This window comes from Uloborus diversus, chromosome 8 (assembly GCF_026930045.1).
Source record: "Uloborus diversus isolate 005 chromosome 8, Udiv.v.3.1, whole genome shotgun sequence".
Taxonomy (NCBI): Eukaryota; Metazoa; Arthropoda; class Arachnida; order Araneae; family Uloboridae; genus Uloborus; species Uloborus diversus.
In genome coordinates, this window is record NC_072738.1 from 122,510,683 (window position 1) to 122,523,241 (window position 12,559).

Consider the following 12,559-nt stretch of genomic DNA (forward strand, 5'->3'; position numbering starts at 1 on the left):
TCACAGACAGAAATTCTCTTAAATTGTAGCTCATGGTCTTCTGGTGGTCAAATAGTGTGCAGTTAAAAGAGCCAAAACATTAACTTTCATTTAACTTTATTAAGAAAAGTATGGTTATGATAATGATAGGCAGCTTTAATAGATTTTCAGACATGATTATAATTTACATAATGCATACAAAAATGTACTTTTTATGTACTGTTAAGATTAAGATATTGTTTTTGAGTCTACAAAATGAATAAACAAGTTGGTTGGATCCTAAAAATTAAGAATCAATTATATATAGCAGTGGAAACAATTCATGATTATATTCAGGTTGAAAGGTATAAAAATGCGACTTAAGTATGGGCAACAAAATAATTTTGTTTAAAAAAATATTCTTTTGCGTTGATTTAAAACAAGTATGCTTCTTTCAAAAAAAGGGAAAATAGATTCAGTTTTATCTTCAATAAGAGTTTTTTTTTTTTTTTTTGAAGAAAGAAACAATAATAAAAAACATAAGCAGTTTTGAACATTATTTGCAAAAATGTTATAAAAAAAATAATTTAATTCTAATTTATCCAAAAATATTTTACTTTTACTACCACAAAAAGTCAAAAGAAAGCTTAAACAATCTTTAATATACATCATATTCTTTTGAAATACTTTTTTCTTTTCATAAATATCTTCCTTACCATTCTTAGGATGATACAAAACAAAGGTTGTGTTACACTGTGTGTTGTGAAAGCCTTTAAAAAATCAATAATAAATATGTCTCTAAAGATCAAAGTAGGGAAGTTTTTTTTGTTTAGGAGCGCCTCTTGCCAGAAAGGGGGGGGGGGGGGAATGGATAATAATGATAAAAAACAAAATTTCTGTTTAAAAATTTAAACATGCAATCAAAAATTATTTCCAACTGAATTATTCAATCAGTTAAAAATGTAGGGGGAAAACTCTCTTGTTAATATCAATAAATAAAAAAAACATTTTAAAAGTTTAACCACCCATAAGCAATCCCTTACTCATCTTCTTAGTTTAGCAGAAAAATACTCATACTTCTCACAACTGCAATACAAGCAAAATTTATTGATACGTTAAGATCATTTTTGTATTTATTTCCAAAGAAATATAAATAATGATAATAAAAACAATAATTTTTTTTTTATATATTTTGATGAGAGATAGTTCAATGCAAAATTAGATAGTAGTCGATCACTCATTATTGCCATAATGGTTTTGAAAATATGTATATAAACCAATTACTAAAAATATTCTTTTCTAAATCTCACAATACAGCGTAGGGCAATTCAATCCAAACGGTAAGTCTGGGGGAAAAAATGTCTGTACAGCTTTAAAACAATATTTAATATTTACCTCAAATGTGATTGCACACTGCATGTGATGACAAAAATTAAATGAATATGGTTTAGTCCCCTAAAAAAAATTCCATTTCAATAATTATAAATTTAAAATTACTGTAACAGACTAACAAATTACCAAGTGTTTGATATCATTTTTAATTTATAATTACTAAAATAAAATATTTTTTTTTCAAAGTCCTATATTTATTTAGTTTCTTTAATCACATGCAATGTACAACTGTATTTCAGATAAATATTTAAAGCTATTTTAAAGCTGCAGGGACATTTTCTTCTGCAAAAACGATAACCTGTTATGATGAAATTGCCCCAAAGGAAAATGTTTCAATGAAAACATCTTACAATATTGCATAACATCATGTGATGATTTCTTTCAATATAAAAATGTACATATTTATATAGAGTATATAAAACAATTTGAAAAAATGCTCATAAATGAATGCCAGTGTGCATTCATGGAGATGGGATGCCATGTAAAATAAAGATTGAATGAAAAATATATGCAATGATATACACAAAGATTTTATCTTCATGACAACAGAATGAAATCTACATATGTTTCAGTTCTTAAAAATGGGAAATGCATATTTCGACAGAAAATGCCATTTTCAGCTGGCATCTTTATTTTCACAAAGCACGAATGTATCACACATTTGTTTGAGTGACGGAGATGAAGGAGGTTTGTCTTCTGTTTCAACAAGTTCTGGTAAATCAGCTTGAGGTTCCGCTTCATGCTCAACTTCATCAGCTTCAACTTCTTCATGAACTGAATCAGACTGAGGAGGAGGATTCCCATCATCACTCTGCAACAGAGGAATGGTTATAAAACAGGATTCCTAATTTTTGTTTTGATATAAAAAAAATCTTTTTTTTAAAATTTAAATTGAATTGTTTTGATTTTACTTTAAACTTCAAAAGTTTGTAATTATCGAATACTTTACATTATTAAACATAATATATTTCATAGAATAGATGAATCCATTCAGCTTACTTTTAAAACTAAGATAAGTTCTCTAACTATTCAATACATTTTATTTTTAAAGATTTATAAATACATTATAATACTTAGATAAGAAGTGATTTTGTTTTATGCTTTGCTTAAAAATAAGATTTCCATCATCATGTAAGTTTTAGTGTAAAAGAATATATTGAGCAATTACTTTTCTGAACTATAGTATATTAGTGATGGTGTATAAGAAAAACTGCAAATTTTTATTTGTTTCTGAACTGATTTGAACTGTAATCTTGGAGTAAAAGCAATATTGCAAGAATAATGCAATGTAGTTAAAATTTAGAGCAATATATTCTAAAAATGCAAAATTAATTCATAAAAATAAAATAAACAGATTTTAATTAATGATTTTGTTAAAAAAAAAACACTCAATTCAAATAAATTGAACTAAATCAATTTTTTTAAAAAAAATCAGTTGATTTAAATCAACGAACCCTGTTGTAAAATGAGTTAGAATTAATGAAGAAATTCATATACACATGGGGGATGGTACAAATAAATTATTTTTCATCCGTTTTTAACATTAGGAACATTGCCAAACTCTCATGAAATTTAGTGCAAGTAATGTAAGTAATGCTAAATTCTTTTCCTGCCCAGACTGTTTTTTTTTTCTTTTCAGCAGGGGATTTCTAGGAGGGGGGAGGGATTGCTGCATTTTCAGAAAAGGTTTGAGTACAAAAATAAAATTGCGAAAATTGCTATGCATTATTATTACTTTCAATACTATTTACTGGTTGTTAATCTTTACTAATAATAAAGCTGAATGTCCCTCTGTCTGTCCGGATCTCTCTGAAGCGCATAGCACCTAAACCGTTCGGCCGATTTTCATAAAATTTGGCACAAAGGTAGTTTGTACCATGGGGGTATGCACCTTGAAGCGATTTTTCGAAAATTCGATGTGGTTCTTTTTCCAATCCAATTTTAAGAACAAAAATATCATAAGATAGACGAGTAAATTACGAAATTATCATAACGTGGAACTGTAACATGAGTACAAGCCCAATTGGTGAGAAAATTCACCATACATTATTTGTAAATATACAGGCGAACCAAAAGACCTTTTAATTTTCCATTACGGGCTTAGCCGTGCGGGTACCACTAGTTAACAATATTAAGAGGACGAAAAAAAAAAAAAAAAAGCTAAATACTTTCGGCAAGCTGCAAAACATGGTTTTCTTCCTCATGTCTTATGCATTTAAAACTAAAACTATTAATATTACATTAGTCCAGTCAGTGACCACATTGTAGCATGCATGGAATATGCGATAATTTTTGACTTCAGAATGTTGATAAGGGAAGTTAGTAAGTAAACATTCTAAAAGTCCCTACCCCTGGGGGGGTGAGATAAAGGTGGGAGGGGGAAGGGGAAACAAATTTTGGTTTTTTTTTTTAATATATGCCATAAACGGTGGAAAAAATGTGTTCAAAATAAAAATTTAAGCAAAATAAAGTTTCTATAGAACTAGTTCTACAAATATTTGTCAAATTTCCTATGATTTTTCAGGGTATATGTTATGAAAAATCAATGATTTTCGGAGAAATTCTCTCTTTTTGTCAAACATTTGCTCCTAGTGCCTCCCAGGATCAGTATTTATAAAAATTGTCACTGACAAAGTTGAAGAACTTTAAATTTCTTTCAATTTGATATGCTACTTTGTTATATTTTTATTCAACCAATCACAAGTTATGGAATTTCAAACATACACCTTCATGGCAAAAATTTGCCATTTACAAATTTCAAACTGATTCGAAAGATCGCGCACTTCCTCTTTCCTCAATGAATGCGACAATCCTGATTGACAATGAAGAAGTATTTGTGGATTACTACGTCAAAAATAATTTCACGCTTCCAGGGGGAGGGGGGTCGGAGATTGTGACTTTGTGACATGGGGGGAAGAGTAAAACGATGTGTGACATCAAGCATTTTTTCTAAGAATATGTTTTTGTAACATAGCTAATGAAAAGTACTTTGTAAGAGGGTTAGGGGGGTACTAAATGTTGAAAAAAATTGTAACATCATTTATATGAACAGACTCTCACTAAGAAATCGGACGAAGATTTGCCAAATTACGTATATGCAGTATGAATTAGTGAACTGAGGGAATGCAGAAAGTCAGCACAATATGTTTATTAAGGAAATTAAAAACAACATTGATTGAATTAAATTTGAATTTGTTGTTACTGAGGATACCTAGTCTACAAAACTGTTTGGCAAAAAGAGACAACTGTACAAACTGAACATATGCACATCAATGTCAGTTGGAAAATTGAAACGACCGTCAGACAAGAAGGTTTCTGTCCAACTTTCATAATAACAGTCAGCTGACAAATCCGCGAATGATGAAGCTGTTGAAAAATGAGACAAATACACTCCGAGCTTTAGGTGATGCTGACGTTGATATTGCAAAGGACAGCTATCATCAGATGGAAAAATTCTTTGGGTAGCTATTATTTGAGAGGAAGTCCTCCTAGTTGTTATCTTGATAGCAAAATCCCCAACTGATCACAATATTCTGCTGGTAAAATCTGAAAGAGGAACTTAAGATCCGCAGTGTATCTCAGGAGAAAAGGGTTTGTCAAAATGTACCAAAAATCTAAAATCATACAACATGTATCTAAGGTATATATCAACAGTTCTTCTTCCTCTGAATCCACTGAGGCTGCTGGGTCATATGTATCTCTCATGGTATGGTGCTCCAGCCACAGAAAAGTCTCACAATGAGTTTCGCTACAAATCATTTATCAAAGTAGTTGCAAACATTAAGTCCAGTGGAGGCTCGTGGGAGGGGCCAGAGGGGGGCCCAGGCCCCCTCACTTTTTTCAGTCAATAATCTATAACTTTTTATTTATTATCTTTTTTTTTTGTGCGTACTTGAAATTAAAAAAAAAGAATTGTTTCGTATTTTTCTGTATATAATCCGCGGATTATCCATTAAAAAAAGTAAAATTAATGAGGTGTGGATTATACGCTGCCACGGATTATCTGTGTGTTTTTCTCCTTTCAACACAAACACATTAAACCTTAATATTTTCAGCAGGTTTCACCGAAACCGTTTTTTTGCATGTATGTTGTATATTCTACATAGCTTGAATATTCTTCTTATGCGATTCAGGCTATGTAAAATAAACAACATACAGAAAAAGAAAAAGCCTTCATTTGCTGAAGATCAGACCGTTTGTTCCTTTCTTGACTCTTTGTCTTCAAGTAATTAGCATACTATAATGACAAATTGGAGAAGAGATCATTATTTTTTAGATTATTTTTTATGTTAGTTTTGAATATACCTTAAAAGTTATTATTTCATGTTTTAAATTTGGTTGCTAAAATTGTATGTTAAATCAAAACTTCATCTTTTTGCATTGTATTATCCGCAGATTATACGAAGATTTTTTCTTTTCTTCAAGCCGATTTTAGGACTTCAATTTTGAAAAAAATACTAGGGGAGAGCTCCAGAAGCCCTTCCCGTAAAAAATCTTCCAAGTTTGTCTACAATTTCGTTTTTGGAATTGCAATTTTGAAAAACTAGAGGGGGGGGGGGAATTAATTTCTATTTATTTTTCAAAATAAGAAAGAAAAAAAAAACAATCGGAGAGAGTCCTGGAGCTCCATCTCTTACCCTAACGTCAATAAATATGGCTTATAACCGCGTTTTAAGACTTCAATTTCCACAAATTTTCCCAGAGTCCTCTGTACTGTTCTTTCCCCTAACATCATCAAAGACGGTCTAAAATTGCTACAAGTCTACTTTGTCTGCATAAAAATACTACAAGTTTCAAAATTGGGAGATTTGATGATCAAATAAAATCAATCAAATTGATGAGATTTTTTCCTGCTCATGTAGTTTTAAAGAAGATGTGACAAGTTATCATTAATTTGAAGAAAATAAAGAGTTTTATAAATAAATTTTTTTTTTGTCTAACTAAAAATAACTGGCGCCGGCAGATTCATATGCAGAAGGGTACACCCGCATGTAAATCGCTAAGAATTTTGTAAACTATTTTTTTAAATTTAATTATTTTTAGTTAATTTAGGTTATCTAGTTTTATTTTATTTATTTTAAAGCGATTACTGAGATGCATTTTCAACTTTGTTAAAGTTAATTAATTTATAATTTTTAAATATAAATATATAATTCCTCTAATCACAATATTTTTGCACTTTTGTAATTTGACCTTGCTTAAAACAAATAATTTTATTGATTCAAAATAATTAGTAATTAAAAGATTAAAAGTAATATTACTATTAAAAATATTACATTAATATTGCTTTTTAATATTTATTTTGGAAAGTCAGGGGGCAGAAGTGCCTCCCTTGCAGCGCCTTATCGGTGCTGCAAAGGAAGCCATACTGAAACACCGGAAAGCGTACTAAACATAAAACGTGAGATTAGACATTTTCGTGATGTATTTTGTAAGTTTCCCTTGCCTTATTAGTTAAATTTTGTTTCTGAAAGTCAGGAAGTGAAAGTGCACCACCCTACCAGCAATCATGGACATAAACATGATATTAATATCTTTCGTGATTTACATAGCAGTTTAAGTTTTTTGTAGCTTATCCTGTATTTAAAATGAATTTAATTTCATTTATCAACACAAATAATTATTTTAAGGAAGTTTGAATATAAAAAAACATATTAGAAAATAAAATTCAAAACCGGGGGAAGGTGCACCTATGATCTGGCCCCCTCACTTTTTCAAGGTACGAGCCGCCACTGATTAAGTCTGATCTCTAATTCTCCCGTACCACCAGGTACAATTGTAGTTAGGAGCTTAATGGCGAAGTAGAGGATTGGGGTTTGGGAAACGAGGAATGATCAACTTGTGCTGAAACTTTCGGAATTCGATATGTTGCTCCTGACGGAACCTTCATGATGATGTTAATTTACCGATGCACGAAAGGATGTGACACTGGAAGGTCACTTGTAGAAAATCATCATTAAGCTAGTCTGTCGCATGCTTGCATTGCAAGGGCAGTTTCTTGGAGCAACTTTTCCACAGCTGGTGGACATGAACGAGCTTTCACCCTTCCGCCTCAGAATAAAACCAAGATGACACCTTAAAAGATGATAGTTTCATTTTCTAATTACTGTCAGGCCATATTCCATATATACATTTTTTTATATTTCCAATGGCTGACAGCAAGAAACAGTTACAAAGAACAAAATAACAAAAGCAAACACAATAGATAGAACACAAGGAACAATGAAGTGAAATATTTAGCTGCCGAAACGCTCTCTTGCTTCCCAATGACTGTTGCGTAGGCTACGTCTGGAAAGCTGGGTGCAAGTGGCGAATGTCCATTTCTTGGTTTAAATTACAAAGAGGACGATTGGGACTCTCGACAACCTTCAAACGGTGATGATGCTTTGATAAACAGTCATGGCCAGTTAAAAATCGAAGTCCATATAAACACTCAAAATATGATTAGTAATAATGTAATAAAAACTATAGTTACAAAGAGGTGCTGATTTTTCTTTCTTTCTTTATTTTTAATGGCGTAAGAGCCCTTGAGAGCTATACTGCGCCAAACAAAAAGGTGCTGCATGTCAATTACATTTACCTTGTTTCTATTATTAATCATTACCATATAATAGCATCATATATTCATTTCAATAAGAATAATGAAATTGAGTTTACATGCCTGTTAGAAATGTCTAGTTTTTGATTGCTTGCCAGCTGGGTGTCGCGGTGATTGGGCATTGGCTTCGTATTTCTTTGGTATCAGGTTTGAATCCGCAGTTCAAGTGTTCAGCCGGTTGGTTTTCGAGAAACAGAGAACCGTGAGGGTCTATGTCACATTATTGAAGCACATTACAGATTCCTTGTGTGTCTGTTTGGCACAGACACTCTGAGACAAAAAGAACGAGGTAATTCCCCCCCCCCCCAATTATTGGTTTTCAAGAACGTATACCTAAAAACCTTTGGAAATGTGACATATATGCATGAAAACAAGTTCACTATAAATTTAGTTAACTTTCACTTTTATTCTGAACACATTTTTTCTGCCATTTCCGAGAAATAATCTAAAAAAACAAAAATCGGCTCCCCCTTTCCCACTTTAAACTTCTCCTCCCCCCAGGGTCGGGGACTTTCAGAATGTTTACCTATTAATTACTTCTAACAAATTTCCTTATGAGGAAGTGCTGACTTTCTGCACTTTCTCAGTCTTCTTTCGTTAAATAGTGCCATATGGAGTTATAGTATGGAGCTAATTCATACTGAATATACTTTATTCGGCAACTCTTTGTCCAATTTCTTGGTAAGGGGCTGTCCATATAAATGATGTTACACTTTTTTTCAACATTTTTGACCCCCTCCCCCTTTGTTACAAAGTACTTTTCATAAACATATTCTTATTAAAAAATGATTGATGTCACACATTGTTTTACTCTTTCCCTTGTCACAAAGTCACAATTTCTCTGACCCCCCCCCCCCCGTCCCCCTGGAAGTGTGACATAATTTTTGTTGTAGTAATCAACAAATACTTCTTCGTTGTCAACCAAGATTGTGGAATTCATTGAGGAAAGAAGAAGTGCGCAATCCTTTCCAGTGGGTTTGAAATTTGAATGGCACGTGTTAAATTTTTTTGCTACGAAGGTGCGTGTTTGAAATTCAATAACTTTTGATTGGTTGAATAAAATATCACAAAGTAGCACATCAAATTGAAGAAAATTTAAACCTCTACAACTTTGTCATTGATCATTTTTATAAATATTGATCCTAAGAGGCACTGAGTAAATGTTTGACAAAAAGAGAGAATTTCACCGAAAATCATCAATTTTTCATGACATATACCTTGAAAATTACAGGAACTTTGACAAATATGTGTAAAAACAGCTCTATAGGAACTTTATTTAGCTTGAATTTTTATTTTGAATGCATTTTTTTCACCGATTCTGACGTTTATTAACTTTTAGTATGTTTACTTACTAGCTATCCCTAACAATATACTGAAGTCAAAAATTTTTGCATATTCCATGCACAGTACACCCCTCTTTTGAAGACTCATTGACTGGACTATATGGTTTTAAGAGATTTAAAAAAAGTTCCATTTTAGGCAGGATTTACATTTGAACAGTAGAATTTCCTTTCTATTATAGAGGGAATAAAATAAGTTTTATTTAAAATATGTTCTAGAATACTGTTTCACTTAGTAGAGAAAAGAAAAGTCATTGGCCACTACAACCTTGACTGTAAGAATAGTACAATTTACAGCTACAAAATGTTTTTAAGATAGCCTAAAACAGTAGTGTCCAACCTATGATCCACAGAACTAATCTATGTGGCTTGTATTTATGTTCAAAGAAATCCACATTCTGGAAGCTTTCTAAATAAACAATCATTTTTATTTGATATTGAGAATGATTGTCACTAATAATGTCAGAAATTAGTTTCTAAAAGACATAGAAGCTTTGTGTTGATACAATAAGCATGCAGTAATGACAACAACAATAAATGATATTTGATAACAACAATTCTTGGTTTGCAATTAAAAAAAAAGTTAAACTTTATCATGATTCTCTCTTCAAAATGAAAATGAAAGAAAAAAAGCTTTTTTTTTCAAACTACAGCATTTTCTACAGATTCTTTGTAAATCATAAGACTTTCATACTTCATGTATTATCACGATTAATACCTAGTTTCTGGGGATACTAATCACAAATGGCAAATACAAAAAATATAAATTCTAATAAAATTAAATAAAAAATAGAACAACATAAACACACATTATGAGTAAAACTGCAAAATTTAAGTCAACTGTGGGATTACAAACCTTAAACTATTTGAGAACTCCTCTAGGGTGGTTTTGGGGAGCAATTTGCAATTTTGTACAGCAGTTCAATATTGCATAAAAATAATTATACATATTTAATTGATAAAATATTTATAGAACTTAGCCATACTCTGAGCATTGATTTCCCATACCCACACATAGTTCATTAAGTTAGAATAAAATCCAAAAAAAAAAGGTTTATTCAAATTATGTTTTTTGCAATCGCGAATATAGAACTCCACTTGTTGGGTTTCTGGTTTCCACTAATGGCTTTGATCGCTACCATAATTTGAAGTTAAGGAGTCGAAATTCAAATGAATGTCATGGATGTTATGTGCTGGATGTTGTTTTGCGTAAAAAGGATTATATAAAGTCGAAAAGGTCATTTATAAATAATTTGATTCCGAGGCAGAGGGATGCCTGCATTACAAGCATAGAAAAATCTAAATTAAATTATGCGGGCGTCATTCAATGTTCAAGTGAAAATAATAAGCAGTTTGTGATCGCTCAAAAAAAAAAAAAAAAAGTTAAAGATTTAAAATATTATTAAAAATTATAATGTAGCAAAAAATGAAGAATACCATTCATCAGCAAAAATCTGACAGAAACATGTCAGAAAAGAAGGGCATTTGTGTAATTTAGCATAGTTTCTGTTATTGCACAAAAACTCTAGGCACAGGACATACACTAAATGTAACCCAAAAAACAGCAAAACCCACACCCACTGTCATGTAAATATATTAATTTTCGAAAGCAGGAGGGGGGCAGGGGAGAGGATTGACTACCCCTAGGTGACGGGTGTATGTTCTACCAATAGACACTTTCTAACTCCGAGCATTTTTGAGGACTACATTCCATTTTAAAGCATTTTTAAAGGCCCCTAGTTGTAAAAATAAAGTTCAAGAACTTTTCAAGGGGCATGTGGACTCCAGGGAACAACTTAGCAACAAAATGATGGAAATTTTAAAATTTCTTTCATCTTCAAAATTTAGCAACCTAATTACAATTACCTTCTTCTATCATTAGACATCAGAGTTAGTAGCAGAACTTCTCTCTCAGTGGAGGAAGGAAGGGGTTCCCACTGTTGTCTTAAGCTTATGTCAAATCAAGCAAACAAATATGTCAACAATCAGCCCAAAACTGAAGATTCCCCTTTTATTGATAATATATTTAAATTTATAAAAATTAAAAAAAATATTCAAATAATCAAGTTTAGGATGCCAACTACCCTGTCAATAATTATTTTATACTAGGGTTCAAAAGTATTTTAAGTAGTCTTTTTATGACTTCTATGAACAAAGATGTTTTTGATCAATAGAAATCATTTAAGGGATGGAAAAAAAATTATTCCTACCTCCAAATCTTCGCTAGATATTTGTAACTTCTTCACTGGGGAATCTTCAACTGATTCTGCTTCTTCATACTCCTCTTCTTCTACTTCTTCTTCTTCCTCTTCTGAATTCTCTTCAGATGAAGATACAGAGCACTCGCCATTTTCAGTTTTTGCAATTGGAATTTGAGACATTTCTTCATCAGACACTACAACATCTCCATTTTGACAAACCTCTTCATTTAATTCTTTTCCAGGCTGATTTTTCTCCACAATTTGAAGTGTATCACATTCCATCTTTTCTTCAACCGATTGTTCATTGAACGAATTCTGTGCAACTTCGACTTCTTGTACAACTGGCATAGGCTCAGAATATGAATATGCCGGTTTTGCTTCAGAAGACACTTTTTCAGAAACATCTTTGAAAATTTTCTTTTCCACGATCATTTCTTCTTCTTCATCTTGCCTCCAATTCTGAAATTTGGGCACAACAACCTCACTTTCACCATTAACTTGACCTTCTGAAATATGTTCGTTATAACCTGTTGATGAATATGATTCTGCTACATGCAAGTCGGCTTCACTATTTCCATGGTAGGAAGGACCAATTTCAACAGTTTGTGAAACATTTGGCACATCTTGCTCCAACTGATTTTCTTCTAAAGCCCAAGGAATCTGGGAACCCCATGCATTCCTTTGCCATTCTTCATCTGCTCTTTGCTCACTTGCTTGCTGAATTCCAGGTAGAGTATGCTTCTTTGGATGCAAAATATTTTTACAGTGAGCAATACCTTGCTGACAGATGCGTACTATCTAAAAACAAAAGAGCATAGCACGAGTTAGAATAAAAAAACTCAATGTTTTTAAAAACTTCCATAAGAAGTGCAACAAGAAATTTTCAAAAAAAAAAAAAAAAAAGAGTGTAACTTGAAGTTCCAAGGGACTGGCTAAAAACTTCGAGTCGTTGGTAGTTCAAGTTATGGGAAGTTTGTTCAGCCTTTGCAAGAGTTTGGGACCCAACGAAAACTTCAGGATAAAGGAATATTCAAGCCATAAAGCTTCGAGTTATCAAGAGTCGACTAGAA

At 31.9% G+C, this 12,559-nt stretch overlaps 1 protein-coding gene across 1 annotated transcript in view; it reads right to left on the reverse strand.

Annotated features, from left to right (window-relative positions):
* Positions 1-507: 507 nt before the first annotated feature.
* LOC129227712 (uncharacterized) overlaps positions 508-12,559 on the reverse strand; it is a 52,929-nt gene continuing 40,877 nt past the window's right edge. The window contains exons 8-9 of the mRNA XM_054862313.1: positions 11,499-12,287; positions 508-2,161 (exon numbers count right to left, since the gene is read on the reverse strand). Coding sequence (XP_054718288.1) covers positions 1,967-2,161; positions 11,499-12,287 — 984 coding nt within the window. The 3' untranslated portion in view covers positions 508-1,966. The remainder of the gene's footprint in view (positions 2,162-11,498; positions 12,288-12,559) is intronic.